Source organism: Nipponia nippon, unplaced genomic scaffold (genome assembly GCF_047370975.1).
Source record: "Nipponia nippon isolate SJK-2023a ecotype South Korea unplaced genomic scaffold, ASM4737097v1 scaffold_1, whole genome shotgun sequence".
Lineage (NCBI taxonomy): Eukaryota > Metazoa > Chordata > Aves > Pelecaniformes > Threskiornithidae > Nipponia > Nipponia nippon.
The window spans coordinates 61669067-61694117 of NW_028262290.1; the positions used below are offsets into that span (position 1 = coordinate 61669067).

At 37.1% G+C, this 25051-nt stretch overlaps 1 protein-coding gene across 1 annotated transcript in view; it reads left to right on the forward strand.

Annotated features, from left to right (window-relative positions):
- The window catches only part of DOK6 (docking protein 6), a 261432-nt gene that overhangs the window by 183051 nt on the left and 53330 nt on the right, over positions 1–25051 (forward strand). Inside the window, exon 6 of the mRNA XM_087757545.1 lies at positions 10328–10466. Coding sequence (XP_087613671.1) covers positions 10328–10466 — 139 coding nt within the window. The remainder of the gene's footprint in view (positions 1–10327; positions 10467–25051) is intronic.

The following is a 25051-nucleotide window of genomic DNA, read 5'->3' on the forward strand; positions in this document are numbered from 1 at the left end:
CAATTACTCCAAATATTGTTGGCACCTTTACAATAGTGTCCAGTGTGATAGCTTCTGAGCACCCCAAGTTCCTCAAAGATGAAGTAAATGAACAATTATACCTATGCAAATTAGTTCCTTGGTTGTTACTATGCTAACATCTGTTAACTGGCAGATGCCTCCTTCTTACAAAACTCGTTACTTCCTGAGAGAGGATCAAGTGGACTTGGCAGTGTTAGGTTTACAGTTGGACTCAGTGATCTTACAGGTCTTTTTCAACCTAAATGATTCTATGATTCTATGAGTAAGTACAGAATTGTGTCACATCGTGTTCAGAATTAATTCAGACTCTACCGAGTATCCGCTGAGAGGATTTCTATCCACAATACCCTGGGCAAGGAGTAGTCCTGAACATAACAATGACTTTAGGGCTCCAAAAGGAAAAAAAAAAAGAAGAAAATAAAGATCCTGGGCCACTAAGTTTTATTGCTTCTGTTGTAACAAGTAGTGATGTGCTGCCACAGGGCTCCTGTATTATTGCACTATAATTTATTTTAACCAGTAACGGCCTTGTTTGGGTTTTATATTTAACATTTTTGTATTTGTCAAAGTCAACGGTATTCATGTAGATTAATGCTGCTTCACTTGTGTTCTGCTACTAAACACAGTGAGAGGAACTGTGTAATATTTTTATGGGATGTGTTTGTCTTCATTGAGGAATAATAGCTCTTAACAGGATGGCAGAAGTCCTGTAGCAAATATCTGTATTTGAATATGATCCCGGCTTCCAGGACTTGGAACTTATATCCCTCTCATTCAAAAGTGAGATGAAAAATAATAGCCAAACCATGATGAGTGAAAAGGTTTAATAAAAAAAAATAAATAAATTAGCTGTTTATAGTCTTTGCAATCTCTTTATTTTTCTCAGACCAATGTTTTTCATTGGTCTGTTTGTTGTACAGCCAATCATAACTGCTGCTTCTCTGCTAAAATGATCATAGTAATATATGAGTTCTTGGTTTATCTTTCACAGTAAGAACAGATACTCGTCCAAGGCACTGTTAAATAGTATGTCGTCATTATCAGCAAGATCTGCGCTTTACAAGCTAACAGAACTGATTATCTAACAACATTTTCATGTTTGTTCTATTACTTAAACTGTCAAAAATGCAGATGTCTTGTGTATTTAAGAACATGCCAACAATTGGTTTTATTATCCTCTCTTTGTTTTTGATAAACTCTCTTTTTGTGCAATATATGCGATTATTTTTTCTAAAGAAAACGTTAAGGGGTCAAAAATCTCTATAATGTGTGTTGTTTTTCATATATGTATACGCATTAATTACCTACACTGATTTCTTAAATAATATGAACTGAATACTGACACAAGAGGGTAATTTGCACGTGCATCCTAGAATCCTTCTTACTTAGAGGTGATAAAGCACAAACAGTGCAGTCCAATCTTCCCCATCAAAATGTCTAGGTCATGTTTTATGAAACTAGTCTATAAGCAGGAAGAGACAAAAGATGTAGTTATAGTCACAGTAAAGTATTTGGGATTCAACTTCTTAGACTCCAGAAAATTGCTTCTCTTATTCACTATAGTTTAGTTTCTAGGGCCTAGGAAATAGAAAACAGAGCCTCTGCACAGCACACTTACCACTACGTATAGATATATTTCATAATTACATGTCAATCTCCACATTCTACCTTTTATGCATGACTTCAATAAAGTCAGCTTTTCTGCTTTTTATACTGTAACTATCAGTAACTTTAACTCTTCAGCACTAGTTACATTTATTCTGATATATTAAAGTAATTAATATAAATAAGAACAGTTTAATGAGAATAGAAGGGAAAGCTTGGTAGCAACCAAATAAAGCAGTCTGAAACAAGTCCCAGACAGAAACCTCCTTCTTATCAAAACTGAACCTTGGGAAAAAGAATAAAATACATTTTTTTCCACCGTATTTTATGATGGACAGGGATAAACCCGGTGGAAGTAAAGTAGAGAATTACAGTGTTAGTGGACAATCAGTGATATAGTCCAGAAAAAGACACAGCCTGCTTTCTGCACTTCCATTAAGCAAAAAGTGGAAACCATCTGACATGCAGGAATGGGTTAGTATCCCTGAAGCTTTAGCAGTGTGATATATGCCCCACTAGTCTAAATGTACTATCACAGAGGGCAGCACAGAGACAGTGATTTTAGAGGCAGCACAGGCAATGAGAAGAAAAAATATCCCAAGAGGCATAATTACCACTAATACTGTACAGAAATCTCTCCCATCTGACAAAACAAATAAAAACATGTTTTCATGGGAAAATTTTTGTTTATATTATATTATACCACTTAAATGGTCATTTGGTTTAGGCAGAAAAAGAAATAATCTTATCAGGAAAAAATACTATTCACACAGAAAATCTCCCTTTTAGAGGGAAAATTTGAAGGGTAATGCATCTCTGTTCAGAAAGACTAGCAGAGTATTCTTCAGACTAGCACATAAGATTTTTGTTACCGTGACTGCATATAATATCTTAAAAAGATGTGCAACTATCACTTTTAAAGAATTAAGGTCCTCTAGGAAATATTGGAGGACTGCTGGATTCCTCCGAGTGATGGAATCGCAGCTACCTGGGAGTAAATCATCACTCATTTCCACTCAATCTCTGAGCATTTTCCTTCTCAGAATTGCAAAATGTTGCCATAAATGGTCTTAGTAGGAAAGCTGCTTTGATGGTATGAGGGATCCTTTAGTTCTTTTAGTTGAAAATGCTGAGGATGACTCAAGAAATACAAGATCTGACCTTGAAACAAATCTTCAGGGCTAAACACCATGATCAAGTTACTGAGCCATATCAGAGGTGTGGTAATACTCCATGTTCCCTGTATTAACTCAGGCCAAATTCAAGAAGATTCCACATGAAAGCAAGCTAATTTAAGATTAAACACTGCTGTCTATATCTCATGAGCATATGCAAGAACAGTGGAAAGTTACCCTCCTCAGCTGACGTGCAACAACATGACAATAAATGTTATGGAGGAATGTCTACAGCCAGCAATTAGTAGATATCATGCATAATTACTTTTCATGTTGTATATATTGCCAGTAAATAACCATCATTAAGGGGGGCAGACAGATGCCTCATATATCAGATAATTTTCATTATTTGCTTCTCAGATCATAAAATTGCCAGGATACCTGTTTGACACTTCAGATAAAACTCTGAAATGCTGACAGCAGAGCATGGCAACCAAACTCATTATTCACATAGGGTATGAGTAACAAGCCACACTCAGAAGATTTAGAGAGTCTGTGTCTTCTTGTTCTGGATGTTGGCCTTTATATCAGTGCTGTGCTTCATGTTGGTGATCTTCATTTCCCTTTCACAGATTTTTCATAGGACATTTTCCCCTCTTTCACCAACCTTGTCCCAACTTTAGGTCTTTCTAACCACATCTGCTGTCGACATTCTATACTTGAATTAATTACACTTTATGCACATTTCCCATTAATTTTCTTCTCTCTGCTTCACCCATAGACCTTTCCTAGGTCCCATACATATCCGAGTTATCTTTTTTCTTATTGATTCCCCCCCCAAGTGTTTCCATATTTTGCCTGCTTTATTGTAAATTAGGATTCTTAGCAACATATTCTTATTTCTTCCTCTATCTTCTATCCTTTCAACATAGAAGTTGACTTACAATTTTATAAAAATGTACATAGTTTATTTTTCAATTGTTTTGATAAGTATTCCTAGGTATAAAGGGAGGTTTTTCTCTAAATATGCCCCAGCCACAAAGGGTTTATTTGCTTTCCTTGCTTTTTTTAGTTTTCTCAGAAAAGAACAACTTTGGGAGGAAGCAAGCTAGCGTGTGTTGAAGGCTGGAATGAGCAAAGAATTTGGACCCTCAGGGGAGCTTTGTATTCATTTCTTAGTGAGATCTACTGGTCAACTAGCCTGCCTTTAGTGTATGTTGTGTGTAACGTCCTTGCACACAAAGAAAAAACAGGATTTCTGTCAAAATGTCTTAGCTCAAGTTGAGGTAACAACAAACAAGGAAAGAACAAAAGATAGATAACCAAAAGAGAGAGAGTGTTTGTGTCTCTTCTGATAATCTAATTAAATTGCAGGCAAAATTGCTAGTTTCCACCACTTTTTAGAAAATCAAAGCTGTAGCAACACATGAAATAAATGTCTTAGTTCAGAGTTAAATATTGCATATCAATTAGTTCTTTCCTGAATGACAGCCACAGCTTCAAGGCTTGAAAGAAACGCCATCTTTTATTTACTACTCATCATGTGACAGTTACAGGCCTGGTCCCACATGTAGCACCTTCTTCAGCATACAGGAAATAAACACTAGCTAACTTCATTTCTGGGCCTTGAAGTGTCTGAGTAAACAGCTTTTTCACATTAAGTGCGGTCTATGCAACAGCAATTACATCCAGTTTGGTACTGGTAACTTTTAGCACTCTCGTTACTGGACAATACCTATTCATGATCTGTTCTCATTTAAAAATTTAAAGTCCATTTTTATTTAAAGAACTAGAAATGCTAAACTAGGGTAGTAGTTATTTATTATGCATTAGTTATTAATAGCTATAATTATTAATAGTAATTAGTTATTAATAGTAAAAGTTTTATATGATATTTTTTCAGTGTCTATTTGAGAATGTTTACCTTTTTTTTAGTTATTTGTATGTAGTTTTATATATTTTTGAGTAATGAATTTACGAATCAGCCATTATTTCTGTAATGCTAAATTATTTGTGGGTAAAAAGAAATCATTCAAATCCATTGAAAAATTAGATTTATATATATGAAGACCTAAAAATTTTCTAATTACAATTGTCATTTATCCTTTATTTTAAACCAAGGACTTATAGCAAATAATGTTTCCAATCATCTCAGTTTTCAGACAACCTTCACTACTGTGAAAATGCATTTTACCCTTTACCAAAATAGTGAAATGAGGTTGAGATGTCAAATTCTTATCCTCTTACGCAGTTGCTGAATATTGCACTGTTAAACTTTTAAAACATTTCAACCATGGCATGACAGCATGAACCTCTATTTGGGAAAAAGTACCATATGTAAATGGTGGTCAAATCAAGTCAACAAAGTTTCCTTTTTGAAGGGAATTCTACAAGGTTAATATATAGTATTGATTCTGCTCTAAAAGACTGAAGTTACTGTAGTGAGCAGAGGCAGTGGGAAACCATTGTGTGAATTTGGGAAATGTTGAAAAAATCTGGCAATACTGGTGGGAAAATCTCTTTGGCTTGAACAGAAGGCCTATCTTTGAGTAAAAACAAGAACTTTCACTGTTGACCTCTGAATCCAGTTTGCCCTGGGCCACAAGCTTAGCTCTCACCTTCTCTCAGCTAACAATGATGGTTGTGAAAAGATGTGGCAGTATTTTAAGAAGTAAAAAATTTAAGATGATTTGTAACACTGTTTATCTACTGGTTTTGTTATCTGCCCAGTTATACCATTCTGTAATAATGCAGTAAAAAAATGCACTTTCCTATTTCAGTCAAAGCATTTCATATATTTTAATGCACTGAATCCTTAAATATCCTAAAGCTCAGGTTAATGCCATTCCTGTTTTAAAGTTGGAAAAACCAGAAATAGAGAAGCTGACATCAGCATTTTTCAAGCATCTGCAGACTGTTAAGTCTCTCATCAAAAACTTGAAGTATACGAAATCAGTGAAGTTTTTTGACAGTGATGGTCATACTGAGTTGGTTGGCTGCAGTGCATAACTGTGAGAGTATCAGGAAAAGAAGAGGCCCACACCTTTCTTCTGTCTTTTCTCTAAAGTGGTTCTAGGAAATGTAAAAGTTATGAAGATGTTATTAAGTTGACAAAAAATTATAGTCAAGTTTTTGTTTATTAAGTATCAAAAATACAGAAAACTTTTGCACAAAAACAAAAAATAATGATTTTGACAAGTTGTGATCTACGCTTTGGAATAGGTCATTTTTCATTTTAAAAGGTTGGTAGAAAACTTAGAGGTTTTTAAAGGTTTTGAGAAAAGTTGCAAGCAGCAATTATTTGATTGATTTTAAAATATAATTCAGAGTAACCAAAACAGGATGCAACTAAACAGCCATGTGTGCTTTGAGAAATTTGAATTTACCCACAGTTACTTCACTTTCAGTCATAATAAAGCAACACATTAGCAAAGCTAAACTGGAAACTGTAGTTTTAAATGGACAGTTACCTGGAATCTACTAGAGGCTGTAGAGAAAACAGTTTAGTTGTTCTGCTGTGTTTTGACTGTAAATAGAACAAGAAGCGTGTTTAAGCTCATGGGCTTGTCCATTCCCATTGGTCAGATAAGTAAAGGTCCTCTGTTTTTTCAGCAAAACTCTTAAGCTTAGGAGAGCACACTTACATCTTTCCCTGTCCACATCTCCATCATGCATAGGAGTGCTTCTATTTTAGTTTGCTTTTCCTTGTTCTAGAAAGACTGAAACTAACCCTAAAACATGTCGCTGCTCTTGATGTTGTACCTAGAATAGAATAGAACAGAAAATAGAAAAGAAAATACTAGACTAGGAGACTAGACTAGACTAGACTAGGATAGAGACTAGACTAGACTAGACTAGACTAGACTAGACTAGACTAGAAGGTCTAAACTCAGATTTTCATCTGAGTAAAGCAATAACATCCTGAGGAGCTGAACAGGAAAACTTCACTATGGCAAAGTTATTCATCTCCTTGGGAGACAGATTACTAATAACAAGTTTAGATGGAAGAAAGAATCATAGAATCATAGAATCATAGCATGTCATGGGTTGGAAGGGACCCACAAGGATCATTGAGTCCAAATCCTGTCCCTGCATAGGACAACCCCAAAAATCACACCATATGTCTGAGGGTGTTGCCCAAATGTTTCTTGAACGTTGTCGGCTTGACACCGTGACTACCTCGCTGGGGAAGCTTGTTCCAACGCTCCACCACCCTTTGGGTGAAGAACATTTTCCTGATGTCCAACCTAAACCTCCCCTGGCATATCTTCCTGCTGTTCCCTTGGGTCCTATCGTTGGTCATCAGGGAGAAGAGATCAGCACCCGCACCTCCTCCTTCCCTTGTGAGGAAGCTGTAGACCGCAATGAGGTCTCCCCTCAGTCTCCTCTTCTCCAGGCTGAACAGACCAAGTGACTTCAGCCGCTCCTCATACGGCTTCCCTTCTAAACCCTTTACCATCTTTCTGGCACTCCTCTGGACACTCTCTAGCAGCTTGGTGTCCTTTTTGTACTGTGGCGCCCAAAACTGCACACAGTGCTCAAGATAAGGCCGCGCCAGTGCAGAGTAGAGCAGGACAATCACCTCCCTCAACCAGCTAGCAATACAGTGCTTGATGCACCCCAGGACACGGTTGGCCCTCCTGGCTGCCAGGACACACTGTTGGCTCATGTTCAACTTGTCATTGACCAGAACCCCCAGATCCCTCTCCGCGGGGCTGCTCTCCAGCCTCTCGTTCCCCAGTCTGTATGTACATCCAGGGTTGCCATGTCCCAGGTGCAAAATCCAGCACTTTCCCTTGTTAAACTTCATACAGTTGGTGATTGTCCAGCTCTCTAATTTGTCCAGATCTCTCTGCAGGGCCTCTCTGCCCTCAAGAGTGTCCATGGCTCCTCCCAATTTTGTGTCATCGGCAAATTTAGATAGCAAACCTTCAAGTCCTGCATCCAAGTCATTTATGAAGATATAGAAGAGCACTGGCCCTAAGATGGATCCCTGTGGAACCCCACTAGTGACTGGTTGCCACCCCGATATAACCCCATTTACTATAACCCTTCGAGCCTGACCCATCAGCCAATTGCACACATAATTGCATTATGTGTTTATCCAGCTGTATGCTGGACATTTTGTCCAGGAGGATACGGTGAGAGACAATATTGAAGGCTTTACTGAAGTCCAAAAAGATTACGATGACTGGCTTCCCTTGGTTAACTAGATGGGTAACCTTGTCATAGAAGGAAATCAAGTTTGTCAAGTAGGACTTTCCCCTCGTGAACCTGTGCTGGCTTGGGCCAATGCCTGCGTTGTCTTTCAAGTGTTTATTCTAACAATTTTTGCTTTTACAGAGCTCAGACTTGCCAGGTACTGATTGCTTCATTCTTGGGTCCTTTAAGTCCTGTTAAACTTCAAAGTGAGTTAGGGGAATTCAGCACTTTAAAAAATGATGCCCATAATTCTCCTCAACCTCCAGTTTTGAGTGGCTGTGTACATATCATCCATTGTTAGCCAGGGAAGCCCATAATCCAGACACGGGGAGGCTGCCATCAATCGCTTTCCAACATTGGTGTGACATGTCTGCCACGGTCACCCGTTGCGAAGCAGGGCCCCGTGGCACTGTCCTGTGTGGTGGTCGAGGTGCCGGGGCGGTGCCGCAGCCCACACCGCTGCCTCCACCCAGGGCTCATGCAGGCAGTACAGACCCTGGTCTGGTCAGCAGTGGTGGTGGCTAGGTTTTGCTCAGTCAAAACAAGAGGCTTAATTCCTGAATCTTCATCATGCCCTGTTGCCTCCTTCCTTGTTTTTATCCCCGTAGGATTTTTCATCCTCTGAAACCAACAAAAAGATCATATTTTGCTTCAGTTTCTGAAACCTCGTCATTTTTTCCAGACTTTCCATTTCACGCTGTTTGAATTTTATTAAGATCTCTTTACACAAAAACAGAGTAACAGCTATATGATGCCCTGAGGGATCTGAAAGGCTGTTGCCATAACGTTGCAAAACTCTGGAGATGTTTTATTTCTACCAGAAGCTCTTTAAAGAATTGTGGCTAAGGATATAAAATACCTTATATGTTTACATTAGGGATCCTGATCTCCGTTGGAATTTAATACAAAAGCTTTTCTTTTTTAATCTGTTAATTGGTACACCACATTAATACTGATCCAATAATACCTGTCTACAAAGTGAATTGTATTTTCTTTACATCTTGGAATGGGGAAGACTATTTTTATTCCAGAATTACAGATAATATCCATATGGATAATATTGTGGATCATCTATTCTGAAGACTATGACTTTCTTTTCAACACCTCAATTGATCACTACTAAGTATTTTCATCAGGTATTTTCCAGAAGCACCTCTGTTTTATGTGTTTCTGCCTCCAACAATTTCTGTTAGAATGCTAGAGTACTTGAGACACATTTTTCTAAAATGCTTTTTAATTCTTGGGCTTTCTGGGGCCACATTAAAGGTGCTTGGATATTAAAAAAACAGATGTCTTTAAAAATAATGTAAACAACTAAAACATTAAAGGAATACAGTATTTTAAAGCAAAGCAAATTCTTTCTATTGTTTAAGAATGTTATGCATCAGTGACTCAAGTCAACAATTTTCTATTACAGATAACTGAAAATGTTTACAGGAAGTATCAGACCAAATAAAAAGGATTTTTAAATTCAATTTCTAAAAGTTCAAGAAAAATTCTATAAACATACAGAAATCAGACGCTGATAATATAATGGAACTATTGATATAAATATGTTGAATTGCACTGCTGTTTAACACATCCTTGAAGTAACAGTCACTCAATAATCTAACATTGTTGTCTACTCACATTTTCTATATTTCCCAGACCTCTTTGTTGTTGCATTTACCATATACCACTCTTCTTCCTCAGCATAATGCCACAGCGATATCACAGATAATAACAGTTGCTCTCTCAAATGAAGAAAGTAAATTTTATTTCTGGTTTTTTTTCACTATTTAATCTTCTTATACTACAGAAATACTGTTTGTATTGTCAAATAGACTGAATGGCTTTTGTAATTATCAGGATAGCTTTAGATGCTGCCTCACATAAATGTACTAACAGAGACAGTTATAATCTAACCCTCTTAACGCTATCTTTCAATACAGCTTCTTTGCAGTAATCAGCCATAATAGCATTTTTAATTGGTCAGTGTTCTCTTAAAATGCCAACTTTCCAAAGTCATGATGTGTTATGTACTTCTGGCATCAATTGGTTAAAAGAATTAAATTTAGCTTCCACTTACCAGTGCAGACTTTTGAAACAATGCCATAAATAGCTGACTCTTATTACATCAAGTTTTTATTTTATGATAAGACTTTTTTCTCACTATCCAGAGGATGATTAAAACTGAATTTAAAGGTTACATTCACAAAGTTCTGCACACCTCTTGGAATATGTCTCTCTTCAATGGTAAAAATAACTGTGAATGTTCAGAATCCCAGAGTTTAACTACAAAAGTCAGCATTCTCTACTGCAAGGTGTGCACTTTTTATAATAGTTAGATAAAAATTACACAGTACTCATTTTTTTCCCTCCATTCTGCTTAAATCTCACTGCAGGATGTGTGACACAGGAGAAGGGCTGTTCACCTTTCAGACACGAGAAGGGGAAATGATATATCAGAAAGTCCATTCTGCAACACTGGCAATAGCAGAGCAACATGAAAGATTAATGATGGAGATGGAGCAGAAGGCACGGGTAAGGTCCTTTCACCAAAATCTTTAAACTTATAAAAATTGGTAACGAACAAAAAAAGTATGGAGTAATGGCAGTCCGTGGATTCAGCCATAATGATGGTATTAGCTGTGTGGCTAAGACAAAACAGACTTTTGGATTTGTGTAGTTTCATGGTCAGGGATTTTCAGCATCTGCTATACAATAATCTGTTGCTGGTGTCTTTTTGGGATGGTGAATACCATTAAACATGAGATCCATAGTTACCTTCTTGAAAATTGTGGCTCTGCTACTCAAAGGCCAAGACTTTAGCCGAAGCCAGCTGTGAGTTGACTATCAATCAATAAGTGTTATTTGCTCCTCATGGCCTCACAGGTGGAAAAAAAAATGTCCAGTATAAACACTCCTAGGTGGCAGCAGACGTTCTGTTTTTCTTAACCCCCAAAAGAAATTACTTTCCCTACACTATAAAAAGTACCAATGCAATATGACTTCAAAAAGAGATATTTTTTAATTTTAAGTTCACGATTTCCAGTTTGCACAAGTTATCTTTAAGCAACTACTGAAAAGTTTGGAGTATTTAAGACAGAAAGAAAAAAACCTGTTCCCTGTACACTTACAAGTAGAGATGGTCTTAAATGATCATTCTGGAAAGCTCACTTTCAACTGTGGTTGAAGCTACCTTTATATCCACAAGAGATGAAAGATACGGGGAGGCCAGGAAACCTGGTCTGCATGCCTTTCTTCTCAGATAACCATGATTCTTCATGTATCTTTGTCCCTAAAAAGAGATTTGAGAGTAATTGCACCATTTCCAGTGACTCTTCCTTCCTTCCTTCCTTCCCTCGCCCACCATGTACATGCCCACAGTCATGCAAACATGACTTACATGATATTCTCCACACATACTCCATCACTGTCAAAATATCTTGCTCACACTCCTGAGAGAAAGGCTCTTTCAAAGGGCAATTCAAGACCCCAGTGTTCAACTCCTTCTCCTAAGTACTCCCCAGATAAGTCTATCTTCCTCTATTTACTGAAAAAGAAACTTGAAAAAGCCTTAGATTTCCATTTGAAAAGTCTGTTATGTTGAATGCGCCCTTCAGACTCTGCATGACTCTAAGTAAGATTTGAGATGGGAAGCCATAAGAAGTGACTTTTTTGGTGGTTTATGAAGAAAGGTGGATGAGTTTTTCAATAAAACTAGACAAAGCAGGACCATTTGCACAATAGTTGAGATGCATGAACTTTGGACAGAAAGACAAGAGTTCACAATCAAGATTAAAATAAGGTTATGAACACAAGAGCAATTGCTGGAAAGTCCAAGACAGGATGGTAGAATAAATGGAAGAGCATCTGGAGTAGTAGAAGTGCTGGCAAAAAACAGCTGCATTCTGCTGGGCAGAAAGTGATTGAATAATAGTCCAAAACCAGGAAAAAGCATCATTACAAATGTCTCTGCTTTTAAAGTGTCTACACCAGTAAGAGAAATTAAAGCATTTTTATCCTGCTGTAATAAGTGCTTAGACCAGAATTATACAGGATTTTCCTTTCATGTAACCACCACTTTCAGGTCTTCCACCTATCAATTAACAGCTTCGCTACTTAGCAAAACTGTCTCTGGTCTGCCATCAGATGACTTCCTTGAAACCTCATTTATGAAGGCTGTGGCCATATGGTACATAATATCAAACTCTGAGAGCAGGCTGAGAAATAGAAATGACTCATCAGCCACGCATGTATCATGTACTTGGTTCCTGGATGAGGCTGTGCTGTGATCTGTGGAGGGAGATCAGTAGAGGCCTGCTGTAGGCTGCTGTAGGCTGCATAGAAGCTGTGGGCTGTGTAAAAGGGGCTGAAAAATCTGTTTATTTTATACTTCACCTAGTAAGCTAATGTTGGTTTAGTTTTGGAAGTTCTGCTGCTCCTGACTGATGGGGTGCTGAACATTTAAGGGGTCATCTGCGTCATCTGCAGCATTTGAGTTGTATTCATATTAGAAAAAAAATCTGAATAGATTAAATAGACTAAGTGTCATGGTTTAACCCCAGCCAGCAACTGAGCACCACACAGCCGCTTGCTCACTCCTCCCACAGTGGGATGGAGGAAAGAATCGGAAGAGTAAAGTGAGAAAACTAGTGGGTTGAGATAAGAACAGTTTAATAATTGAAATTAATAATAATAATAATAATAAATAATAATAATATACAAACCAAATGATGCACAATGCAATTGCTTACCACCGACTGACCGATGCCCAGCCAGTCCCCGAACAGTGTCCCCCCAGCCAGCTTTCCCCTAGTTTATATACTGAGCATGACATCATATGGTATGGAATAGCCCTTTGGCCAGTTTGAGTCAGCTGTCCTGGCTGTGTCCCCTCCCAGATTCTTGTGCATCTCCAGCCTTCTCAGTCAGTAGAGCATGAGAAGCTGAAAAGTCCTTGATTTAGTGTAAGCACGACTTAGCAACAACTAAAACATTGGTGTGTTATCAACATTATTCTCATACTAAATCTAAAACACAGCACTATACCAGCTACTAGGAAGAAAATCAACTCTATCCCAGGCAAAACCAGGGCACTAAGTACACGTTATTTTCCTTTTATCAAGTATAATTACTTCTCCATTATCTAAAACCAACAGTTTTGCCAAATGCCTATATATATTTTAACCATAGGATCTGAAATTGAAATACAAGCAGGAGTATATTTTTAAATCAGGGCTCTAGAGGCCATAAATGTCTTTTAGGTCTTCCCAAAGCTTGACCTTTGATCCTTTGTATCTATAGACCTATACTTGGGGTTTTTTGTTTTTTCCTGACTGTTTCTGTCATGAACAGCTCATGTTGAATAGTATAGAATTAAATCTTTTTTTTTTTCTTGTAAAGCTGAAAATGAAAGAAATTTTTAAAAGTAAAGAAAGCTTAGTGGTATATCCATTATTATACAAATCAGAATAACAGAAGAAATGTAACAGTAATTCCATCTTTACTTCTTCCTTCCAGTCATTAGAAGTTACATATTAGAAAGGACTCTTGAATATCTGTGTGTTCTGTCCTAAATGTTACCATATTTTAAGTAATTAATACACTGAAGTTTCAATTATTTTTTTCCAGATTATAATAGGTTATAATCCAGTATTATAAAATGTGAATACGGCTTATAAAGGAAATCAGAGTGCATTTTCTTACCAAAGCAATCTTGATGAAATGTATAGATTACAGTTAGTTCTCATAATGAATATACAAAGTGCATCATCTTACTGATAAAAAAGCAAAAAGATACAAAAGACACAAAAAAACCCCAGAAACAAATTCTGGCAGAAGAAAAAATGTAAAATTAGTTATTGCTGCCAGAGTCTTGTCAAATAAAGGTATTGCAGGCAGCCACAGGTCACATTTACTCCATTTATGAAGGTCTCTGCACACAAAAATGCTGCTTCAGAATACTAAGCAATAAATTAATTTTTATGCTCAGAAATCCATTGCTCAAGCCAAGTAACATGCTGGATAACTATGTTAATAAGAGAGAGACATAAGAAGGAAACTAATCCTTCCCATTACCTTTGAAAGGGCATGGACTGGAAGCAAAATCATTCTGTGCCATCTAATACAGTACCAAGTCTGCTGCATTGTCATCACAAGCAGGAGAAATTCAGTTTGTTTAAGTAGGCAGTCATGTGCACACTTTTGTCTTATGCCCATTTCCCTTTCAAATTATAATACTGGAAGAAGTACCTGAAATACAGGATCAATAGTCCCTTGCGTAGGTGTGGTTTTGAGTTGGTTACTGGTTTTACTGTGATCAAAGCAGACTGGATTTTATTCAAATACTATGGACAATGATCTAATTTAGCTCAGGTGGTCTTCTTGATTGAGTTTGAAACATTAAATTAGCAAAGTGATAGTGTTTTGTGCTCACTTTGTTTGGGACAATAACAAATTTAGGCCAATGCAAGTAATTGAAATTCTTTTCAGGGAAATTGTTATTTGTATATTCACTTTTTTCAGTCTTCACTTTTTTAACGGATCAGTGTATTACAGATGATAATTTTTGCTTGTGGGTGGTTTTTTGAGGGAAGAGGGCAATATGGGAGTGCTTTGTTAGTGGTTTTATAGTATCAACACAACTAATTAAAAAGAACAATGACTGGCTTTCTATTTATAAGATTTTATTTAGTGCTGTTATATTATCTGTGTAAGAGTATCATCAACTCTGGTTTTGTCATCTGAATAGTCTGCTTTCTTACTTGCCTCTTTTGCACACACATACACACCACCACCCCCTTTTGTTTTTAAATGTAACATTTAGACATCTACTTGGATTGGCAGTCCTGGAATTACAAAAAAAAGAAAAAAAAAAAAAAAGAAAAAGTGAGCCTCAAGAATAACATGTATCCCCACTAACTGTAATTTAATGTTGATCATGGAAGATGCACATCTGAGTGTCTACCAGCCAGCTCTTCCACCCCTCCACTGTCCCCAGGCTGGTCTGCAAGCTCCTTCCGCTTCCCTTCTGTTAGCTCAGGTGCTTATCTGACTCAGGGATTCAATTCAGCTTGCTAATTTGGCAAAAAAAACCAACCAAACAAAAAAAAAACCTAGTTAAAAGGAAAAGGATTCTGCAGGCTTACTGAGCTGAACTGGTTTACAGAGGCACCAGTGAACAATCATGTCTTCCCAGTTATCCCACCGCAAGAAGAGAAGGGAAAAGAGTAATTCACCCTCCGCAAATGTTAAGTATCCTTCTCCTTGCAATCAGTAGATGATGTTGGTTTTTGTGATCTTTGTAAAGAATCTCAGTGAAGATAATTTTCACACACCAGTATATGAACACAGTTTTTTTCAGCAGCACTTGTCTATCTAACCTCTACACCAGGATAGCAATGTGCTTACTGTCACATGACATTGGAATTTAAGACCTGATTTTCCTCCCTAATGCCAGCTTTGATCTTCTGCCACTCAGCCTTCACTGAAAACACTCCTGATGTAACTTCTGCATCCACTGTTGTTCAAGTGTATAAAATGGGGGGGTAAGAGCTGTAGATTTCTCATGTTATGACTACCCATATGAGGGAGGCACGCTAAGGAAATAGTTGTACCTTTGTAACCTTATAAATCACTTCTTTCAATAGTTACCAGTAAAAACCTATTGTGTAATCTCAAAAGCATAAAAATTTACAATGTGTAAAACAATAATTGTAAATAAGATAGCTCTAAAGTTGATGTTAACCAGCTGAAGTTAATCAAACATCAGTAACACTGAAGTATAAATGCATGAAGAAATTAAAATGGTGCAAATTTCATAACTTATTATCATAAGAAATATTCTATGACACATTTTGCTTTAGACAGCAGAGCTGTAAAAATAGTGTCATTTTAGATTGTGATATTTTTAACATTTGCCAGAAGATAAACACCTTTATGAAACAGTGCATCTGTATTTCTCTTCCATTCTCATTATTTACAAGTCTTGTTTCTAATATTCAACTTAATGTAAGTGAATGAGTCATCATGACAGATTTCTGTCATTTAAAAAAGATAATATTAATGAGTTTATATATATATATATATATATATTTAAAAGTTATTAGGAGGGAAATAATGAATGTGCCAAAGAAGATAAATATCAGGCAATAGAACTGGGCTTAAGGAGAGGTTGAAGAGGAAGGTGGCTAAGAAATAAGCCTGCGAGTCATTTAATCTTTCTCATCTGGAATAGAATGAGGAGGATAACAGTATTTCATAGGAGTGGTCTGAGGATAAATATAAATGACAGGGTTATCTGGCATGATATTAATAAGAATGTAAATAGAATGAAGAATATCAATGTAAATGGTCTTAGAATCAGAAAAGAAAAAACCAAACACTGAGGCTGGAGAAAATAACAGCATTTGTTTCATAGTGAACTTTTAATTTATCTTTTCTCTGTAAACAAGTTTGTACTATGTATTTCTTCATGTATTTTTAACTGATTGCAACCTAAACACATACTCATTGAAACATTACAGGATCGAATATCATCAACAAACACATCAAACATTCTAAATTTTCATTTTAAAATGATGGTTTCAATTTTAATTATCCTACCTTCACCAATGCATCTTCAGAGCTTCATATGGTTTATGGTTGTTATTTATGACTTTGTGCAATGGTATAACTATTATTTTCAATTTGTGAAGTATGGGAAATACAGAAAGACAATAGTGGAGGCTGCTGACCCTGTGATTATATGAAATATTTAGTTGAAATATATGTCTTTTGGGCTCCATTTCAACAGTGCAATTTACTTAATAAAACAAAGCTCTTTTATGTTGTAATTCTGCCTAAGTGCATTTGGATAGAGTGAATACCTGGAGAAGAAAATGGAGAAGAAAATTCCAGAGTTCATCCATAGATGATCCCATGTCATGACACATTGGTCTCTTAGTATATCTTCCTCTGTTTCCAAGTTATGTATAAACTCAGGTACTGAGGTTTTGAATACATATGATCATTCATGAACTCATGAGCTTTATGTAAGCTAAAGTATAGCCTCAGGTCAGTGATTCATGCAAATACTTCGCTCAATATTGTTGTGTATTTCCCATCTGAAACTACTGTATGATGTTGCTGTATAATGTTTGTTTAGAAACTTTATAAACCTATAAACAGACGGCTGCTTTATTGCAATACATAGTTGGTGAATTGTTTATTTGGTTCACGCAGGTGTTGTGAAGCTTATTTTGATTATTGCTTCTAGAGGTCTTTCAAAGTTACAGGTTAAAGCTGAAATAGCCTTGCAGCGCTTTTGGCAGGAGAGGGCTTCTAGACACATAAAGCTCACCCTTCTTTGTGGTGGAAACTGATAATAGAAAATTGGGAGTGTTCCACTGCAGGATCTGCCTATCCACTGGCAAGCCATGACCAGCTGTAAATATTGTCAAGTTTAACAACAAAAACAAGAATTCTGACTTTTTTTTTTCCTAAGTCAGAATCCAAGTACTTTTAGGTTTGAGTTTTGTAAACCTAGTTCCCATGAGTATCAGTAATTTCCCATAGGGTTCTTGGTTCATTAAACACATAATGACATTTTTTCCTGACTGATTTTTCTCTGAGAAATTTTTTAAGAAACAGGCTTAGAAAACTGTGTGTACTTGGATGAAATAAATCCTAGAGTTGAATCTCAAGTCTGTTCCCAACATTCATGACTTCAGAAGAAAGTGGGGAGTTTGTGAAAATTCAGACTTGGTTTCAGCAGCAGTTAATGATTCCTCCAACTGGAGCTGTTTTATTTCTTAATCTTACTTGAAAGAAAATATTTTCTTGAATGTAGACTTATTTCATTGGCATTTTTTCAGGGACTCTTATTCATATCCAATAATAGACATTCAAATACTGCAGCAGCATTCAAAAACTATGCAGCAGGTGCCATTCACTTCCTAAAAGAAAATACTTCATCCCACCATGAAATCTGATCTTCCATAGCCACTGCCTATTCCTTTCTTACCAAGTCAGCACCTTTTTTACCTGCCTCTTCCTCTGTCAGCTGCAGGACTCTACTCTCTCCTATAGGGTACCTTGCAGGCAGTGAGAGGATGAGGTGTAAAGCCTTACTTCTCCAGGGGACGCTGCAGGTGGTGGCTGTTGCTGGATGTTTGCTGTGTGTTTGAATGAACCCGCAGTACCAGGCAAGTCTTTACTATGGTAACAAAGGGTTAGTGCAGCGTGCAGCTGCTCATATGCAGTGGGGGAACAGAGCTATTTGTCATGTCAGACTGCAGGCAGCATAAAAGTTTGTGGAGTGTGTAGGTAAGAGCCATGGGTAGGTGTGAAAGCAGAGCTGGCAAGTCCTTGCATAAGAGTCTATCAGATATTTTGGTAGTTGGTGATGTAATTTAAATACCTTTTTGCCATTTGAAAACTATTCACTAGAGCTTGCACTGGAGTTTTGAATGTTTTTGAAGTGGTAGTAGTCATGAGAGCACTCATTCAGAGCATGGTGAGAAAAATTCAATTCCTCCCTTGCCTGACACAATTTTGAAATCTCTCTTATCCCTAGCCTTTGGGCTGGATGATCTTGAATGCAAGAAGTCCCTCTCCTAGGGACTAAAACCCACGTAACTCACCACATGGATGTGTACCCTAACCTAGAAATTACTCTCATTCTCTCCTTAAAATTTCTGGAATATTTTGTATAATGTTATAATGCTCTTCTAACTTTCTGTCTATTGTGCTACCTAAAACTCAGATTGAAATCTACCTTCCTCCTAATATAAAGTAGGAGCTGAATCAAAACTTGTAATAAAAGCTTCACAGAGGTGTCTTATAACGGAGAGAGTACAATTTCTTGTCTGCCAGGAGCCTGCTCCATCCTATGAATCCATCCTAAAGCTGCATACATGAGTCCTGTGAACACTATTTTCCCTGTTCTGTTCACCTCATTTATATGTTTACATGCAAATATGCTGTATTGGGAACATTTTGATTTAAGCAGCTAGAGTCTGGTTAGTTTGTTTAAATGCAACAGGGCAAAGATATTTGGATAGTAAGGTATCTGAAGATGCAAACCCTCCTGACAATTTAGCACGTAGGTGTTTTAAAAATCCATGTAGCCACCTATCTACACTTCTAGGAACTTTTTAAAGAGCTAGGTACATATTTTTAGAAGTCAGGTATCATTTATTTCAACTGTACGAGGTTGCATTTGAATATAAGCAGATTTGAAAGTTGGTGACATAAACACATTTGCAATTTTTTTTTCTTTTCTTGTACTTTGCAGAATATTGCATGTTTACAGAGCTATCAAAGTAGTTGGAGAGACACTGTCAAGTTGAAATTCATATTTGGTTCCAGAAAATGCAGAAAGTGAAAAACCAAAGAACTTTCCCTGAACAAAATTGATGATTTGATTAGCAGTCTTATTTGCTAAAAGCTGTGGGTGATATGAATGATAAATTAGGAATGGTTGCTGTAATTACATGGTAGTTGGTGCATGCTTGACTGAACCCTATTTGGCTATTCCCAGCCCTCCCCTTAACTAAACTCTGAGAAGCATTTAATATGGAAGGGAAGTTTTCTTTGGCATTGTGCACATTTAAAATAACTTGCTTGTGTAACTGTGTTGGTAGGCTTATGTCATCAAACTCTCTTAACAGAGGAGCGGGTTTTGTTGACTTAAGTATTACTAGAAAAATAATTCTCAAGCCAGTTCTCCAATGGGCTTAATTTATTATTAATCTTATATCTTCTAATTTGAGAAAACTGTTTCTTGTAAACTAAAGTAGCCTATAGAGATCCTATTATTATCAGCAAAAATAATAGCCGATGAAGCCACTCGATGCTCTCAGGAGACAGGTATTATTATAATAATTATACTAATGATTAAAATGAGGCACAGAAAGATTAAGGCCAAATTCAGCTGCGTATGAATTGCACAAGGTCATAGAGTAATCAGCTGTACACTGGGAATAACACAGCAACAAAACATCAACAAAACAAATCCTGATTCATAGTCGATTACTTATTCACAGAAAAATTAACTTCTGAAAAAGTTATTTTTCACATGGTTTTCATCATTCTTTTGAACTATAATATCATTCTATGTCTCCTGTCAAGCAAGGCCTTCCTCTGTTTCAGCAACTCTGTTCAGGAGTTCTTTATATCACCCAGGGCAATAGTTAAGGCTTTGTCTCTGATTAATAAGAGACTTCTTTATCAATTATTTACAGAGGGGCACAGTGCTTTTCAGAGAATAGGAGAATTATAAAAAGTAATAATCTGAGAGGGTATCAAAAATTCTCATAATAGTCCTAAAGTTACTCTGTAAATCCCTCCTGTGCTTTGTGTGCTTTGGCTCATCAGGTACCTGTTGGTAGCACAAAAATTAGGTGAAGTTTACCCTTTGTCTTAATTTAGGTTTTTTTTTCTCTGCTTCTGTTCCTTTTTTATAAAGATGACATTTTTTAACATGAAAATTCTTTATAATAATCTCTCTGATTATGTTTAGACTGAAGACAACACATATTTAGTATCTAAAAAAGCCATATCTGAAATATGGGCACTTTTCATAGTACAAGCTGTCTTTTGATATGTATTAATCAAAGCCTGTCCAGATAGGGGTTGTTTATGTTCCTTTTTTCTCTCAACCTTGGGTTGTTGGTCTTACATTACTGATATCCCATATGATGCCAGCCATGCTAACAGTTTTTGTTTATCAGCTGTGCAGGAATCTGGTTCAGGAGAAATGTAAGACAGTAGCACAGACAGTACAGACCCTGTACTGTTGATCTGACATTATTTTACTTACTACAGTAGCTATATTACATAAAGATATGCAGCTAATACAGTAAGCAAAATAATGTCAGGTTCACGCACTGGCACAGCACATCTCATTAGCTCTCAGATTTTCAAACCCATTGACTTATAGGATCAGAAAAATTGGCATTAGAATGGACTGCTGGTGGTCAGCTCACCTAATCTTCTGTTCAAAGCAGGGAGAACATCAAAACTAGATCAAGTTATCCAAGGTCTTACCCAGTGAAGTTTTGAAGACCCCCAAGGATGTAGATTGCGGGTACACATTCCAGCGCTGGGCTGCTCTTATAATGAAGGATTTTTCCTTAAGTCTGTCTTGAGTTTCCCTTGCCACAGCCTGTGACTGTTGCCTCTTATCCTTTCACTTTGCATCTCTGGTAACAGTATTCTTTACAACATACCTTTAAGAATAGAGAGAGAAACTGGAGTTAGATTTTTCTTAGCCTTCCCTTTCTCATGCTGAATAAATATTAGACACTTAATCCAGTGTCACTGATAATTTTCTGCTTCTTAGAGGTTCTCTGCAAGGCTCTCTCCAGTTTGACATTTCCCTTGTGCCAGGGCCCAAACCTGAAAACTCTGTGATTACAGCTGAACTTCCAGAAGTGGTTTCACAAATGCCAAATAATGAGGAAATGTGATTTCCCCCAACCTGTTCGCCATGCTTTTGCTAATGTGGTCCAGTACATGGTTAACCTCCATCACTGCATATGTATGCTGCTCATTCATGTTATCACCAGGATCTCTAGGTCCTTTTGGCAGAGCTTTTACCTAGCAAGTCAGTCCCCAGGCTGTACTTGTGCACTGAGTTGCTCTGACCCAGTTGCAGCATTAACATCTGTCATTGCTGAACTTCAAGAGATTTCTGTCAGCCCTTTCCTCTGCTTTGCTGAGGTCTCTCTAAATGGAAGCCCTCACATCTGGGTGTTTGACTGCTTTCCCTGGTTTGATGTCATCCCCAAATTTGCTAAGGGTGGATTCTGTCCCACTGCCCATGTTGATGATGAAGATGTTAAAAAGTATTGGAGTACTGGCCCATCTAAGCTGCAGGAATAGGTTTTTCAAAAATGTTTCAGTTCTGCAGTATTCAGCAGCAAAGGGCTTAATGAAGATTTTCCATTCCATTCTATGGGAGAAGCATACATCGCTCTGTTAAATTATGACTGTCCCAAGGTAAAAGCTGCTAGTCTCATCACATATTCAGTCTGTCAGAATCCATTTCCATAAAGGTAGCTGCCAGGCAAGATTCATATGGATTCATATGGCTGGCTGTTGAAAGCATATCTCTACAGTGTCTGTGATTCAAAATCCATTGACAAATCAGCTTAGGTTCTTGTTTATAAAATGAAAGAACGTGTGGTCTCTTCATTATTCTTAATTGTTTCCCTGTAGTTCACAGTGGTAAAAGTTGAAATTGTTACTAGCTGAGAGATTTTGTAAAATCATTTGTAAAATGATGGCATTTCTGTAATGTTTCCACATATTATTCAGTGATCACCTTTACATACATTTTGTATTACATGAATAAAAAAAGTGATGGAGTTGCAGATTTCCATAGCAACAGGTAGAATTCTATTTCCTTTGTTTTATGAAGCTGGAACTTACCAGCACAGAGGCAAAGGGTTGTTCTGTTAAATGGCAACCATAGATTTCAAAAGGCTTGAGTTATACAACATATGGTTATGCACCTACAATCTCTACTACATCAAGCAACTTTTGCCAGTGGAAAAAAAACACCTGAGTTACTGTCTGAAAATGAAATCAAATGGAGAAAGCTTGCCAGTTGTAGGATTTATTAGGCTGATGCAAGTGCGTTGAAAGATACAGCAATTTACAAACATTTCTCCGTTTCCAAATTGGGTTCCTGATTTGCAACTATTTTTGCTACATTAGTAAACTAGCATCAATAAAGAAGCAAAAATTTCACTAGCTTCTTTTATATGCAGAAATTTGGACTGTGATTTGGAAAGTCTTGTCTCTCATTTTAAGTTTTTTCTGGACCCCCAAAACTATTTCCAAAGATACATTATGTATATTTATTTAGAAGTGTGTGCATTGCTTTTGAATGATTGCTTACTGCAATTTTAAAACTGAGCAATGTCAAGAATTATCTGGTTGTATCTATCTATATACACAATCATGATGTGATCCCCATGTGTGTGAGCACACACAGTGGAAAAGAATAGCCCTTTATTTTTATATACCAGCTTGTCAGTTGATTTTAAATCCATAAAAGCCTGCTAAAGGCAATGGAGCTAATAAAGTAAATATTAAATGAAATATGAATGAATTACTTTAAATTAAACTAATATGTTTATTTGTGTGTTCATATGCACAGGCATATTTTTTTACTCCCCCCCTACAAAAATATAGTATATTTCAAAGCTAAAAGTTAATAATTTATATTCATGTACATTCATGTGCATTGCACATGTATAGCTAGCCCCAATATGTATGATTCAAGATGCATTTGTAATGTTTAAAAGTGACTAGTTAAAAGGAAGGAAATGTGTTCTTTTGGAAGGTACTGAAGAGCCATCTAAGAGGTCTCTCCTATGTGATAGTAATTTTTATATATTTTGGGTTTGCTATTTTTTTCTTTTTAATTGAAATGTCTTTATGACTTATAAACTAACTTCTGAAAATGTCAGAAAGTCGAGGTCAGCAAGAGTATGTGTGTTACTGAATACTGGAGTCACGCACTGATAAGCTTAATACGGAATATTCATGAAAGGTTATTGATGATTATTGTTTCAGCAAGTATTCAGAAAATTGTCTTCCTGTCATTGTATTAAAGTTCATTGGTACCAGCAATTTCTATATATTGAAATGAAGTAGCTAAAAGAAATGTGATTTCCACAAACATGTGTAATTGGAAACTACTGATCTGTTTTAGATAACAGAAGAAAAACTTCATAAGAAAGCTTGTGAGGTCCAAGGCATTTGCTTTATCAGAAAGAATGAAACTCAAATAACTGTACAGTGAATACTTTTAATGGAGATTTTAGCATTTTTTTTGCCAAAATACATATGTAAGCCTTAGAATTCCAATTTTTCAGCCCCAAACTTACTCAGGTAAGGTTCTCCCAATGGGGGCCATTCTGAGTTCATCCTTAATTTCACCTGTCTTGCCACATGCTAGAGAGAGTTTTTGAAGTCTGTTCTCCACTGAGGGACATTTTTTCATGCCATGACTTTTACCATGCCAGCTCTAAAACTGGCCAAGTCTACTTCTATGAAGGCAGAAAGGCGGTCCTTCCAGTGCTCTCAAGTAAAATATTGAGGATTTCTAGTGTCCCAAATACCTCTTTTAAGGTATGTCATATATTTTGGCAAGCAATATCATGAAAAAATTCACACGTTTTGAAATCTTCTCCAAAGCATATCAGGTTGAGGTCAGACATGAGTAGCTTTGTCAGAGAGAGGGATACCCAACAGAGCAAGGAGAATAAAAAGCAGACAGAGGAAAGAGGGCAAGACTTTTTAAGTCGGCACTGATGGCAAGCCTCACTATTTTTAACTTTGGCTTGACACACCTCATGACAGAGAATCTTCTGAAATACCATAAATTTCAGGTTGAATTCCCCAGAAAACAATTACTCCTGGTGAAGTATATCAGCCTCTGTGGACATTCTCTTTCTTTGACCTCTCCAAGTGATGCATTTCAGTTTGTTCTTTCTCACCCCAACTTACTTATCCCTACATTGTTCAAAAGATAAATTGCACACTCTCCCTTTTCAGTAAAACCTTCTCTATATTTTTGGAGATGCTAATACAGAATCACAGACTGGTTGAGGACAGAATGGACCTCTGGAATTCATCTTGCCAACTCCCCTGGTTCACGCAGGGCCACCTGGAACAGGTTGCCCAGGACCAAGTCCAGGTGGCTGTTGAATATCTGCAAGGTGGGAGACTCCACAACCTCCCTGGGCAACCTGTGCCAGTGCTCAGTCACCCTCACAGTAAAAATTTGTTTCCTGATGTTCAGAGGGAACCTCCTGTGTTTCAGTTTGTGGCCATTGGTCCTGTCACTGGGCACCACTGGAAAGAGCCTGGCTCTGTCTTCTTTGCACCCTTCCTTCAGGTATTTACAAACATTGAAAAGATTCCCCTGGAGCCTTCTCTTCTCCAAGCTAAACAATCTCAGCTCTTTCAGCCTTTCCTCATAGGAGAAATGCTCCAATCCCTTTGTCATCTTAGTGGTGCTTTGCTGAACTCTTTCCAGTATGTCCATGTCTCTCTTGCACTTGGAAGCCCAGAACTAGATCTAGCAGTCCATGTGTGACCTCACCAGTGCTGAGTAGAGGGGAAGG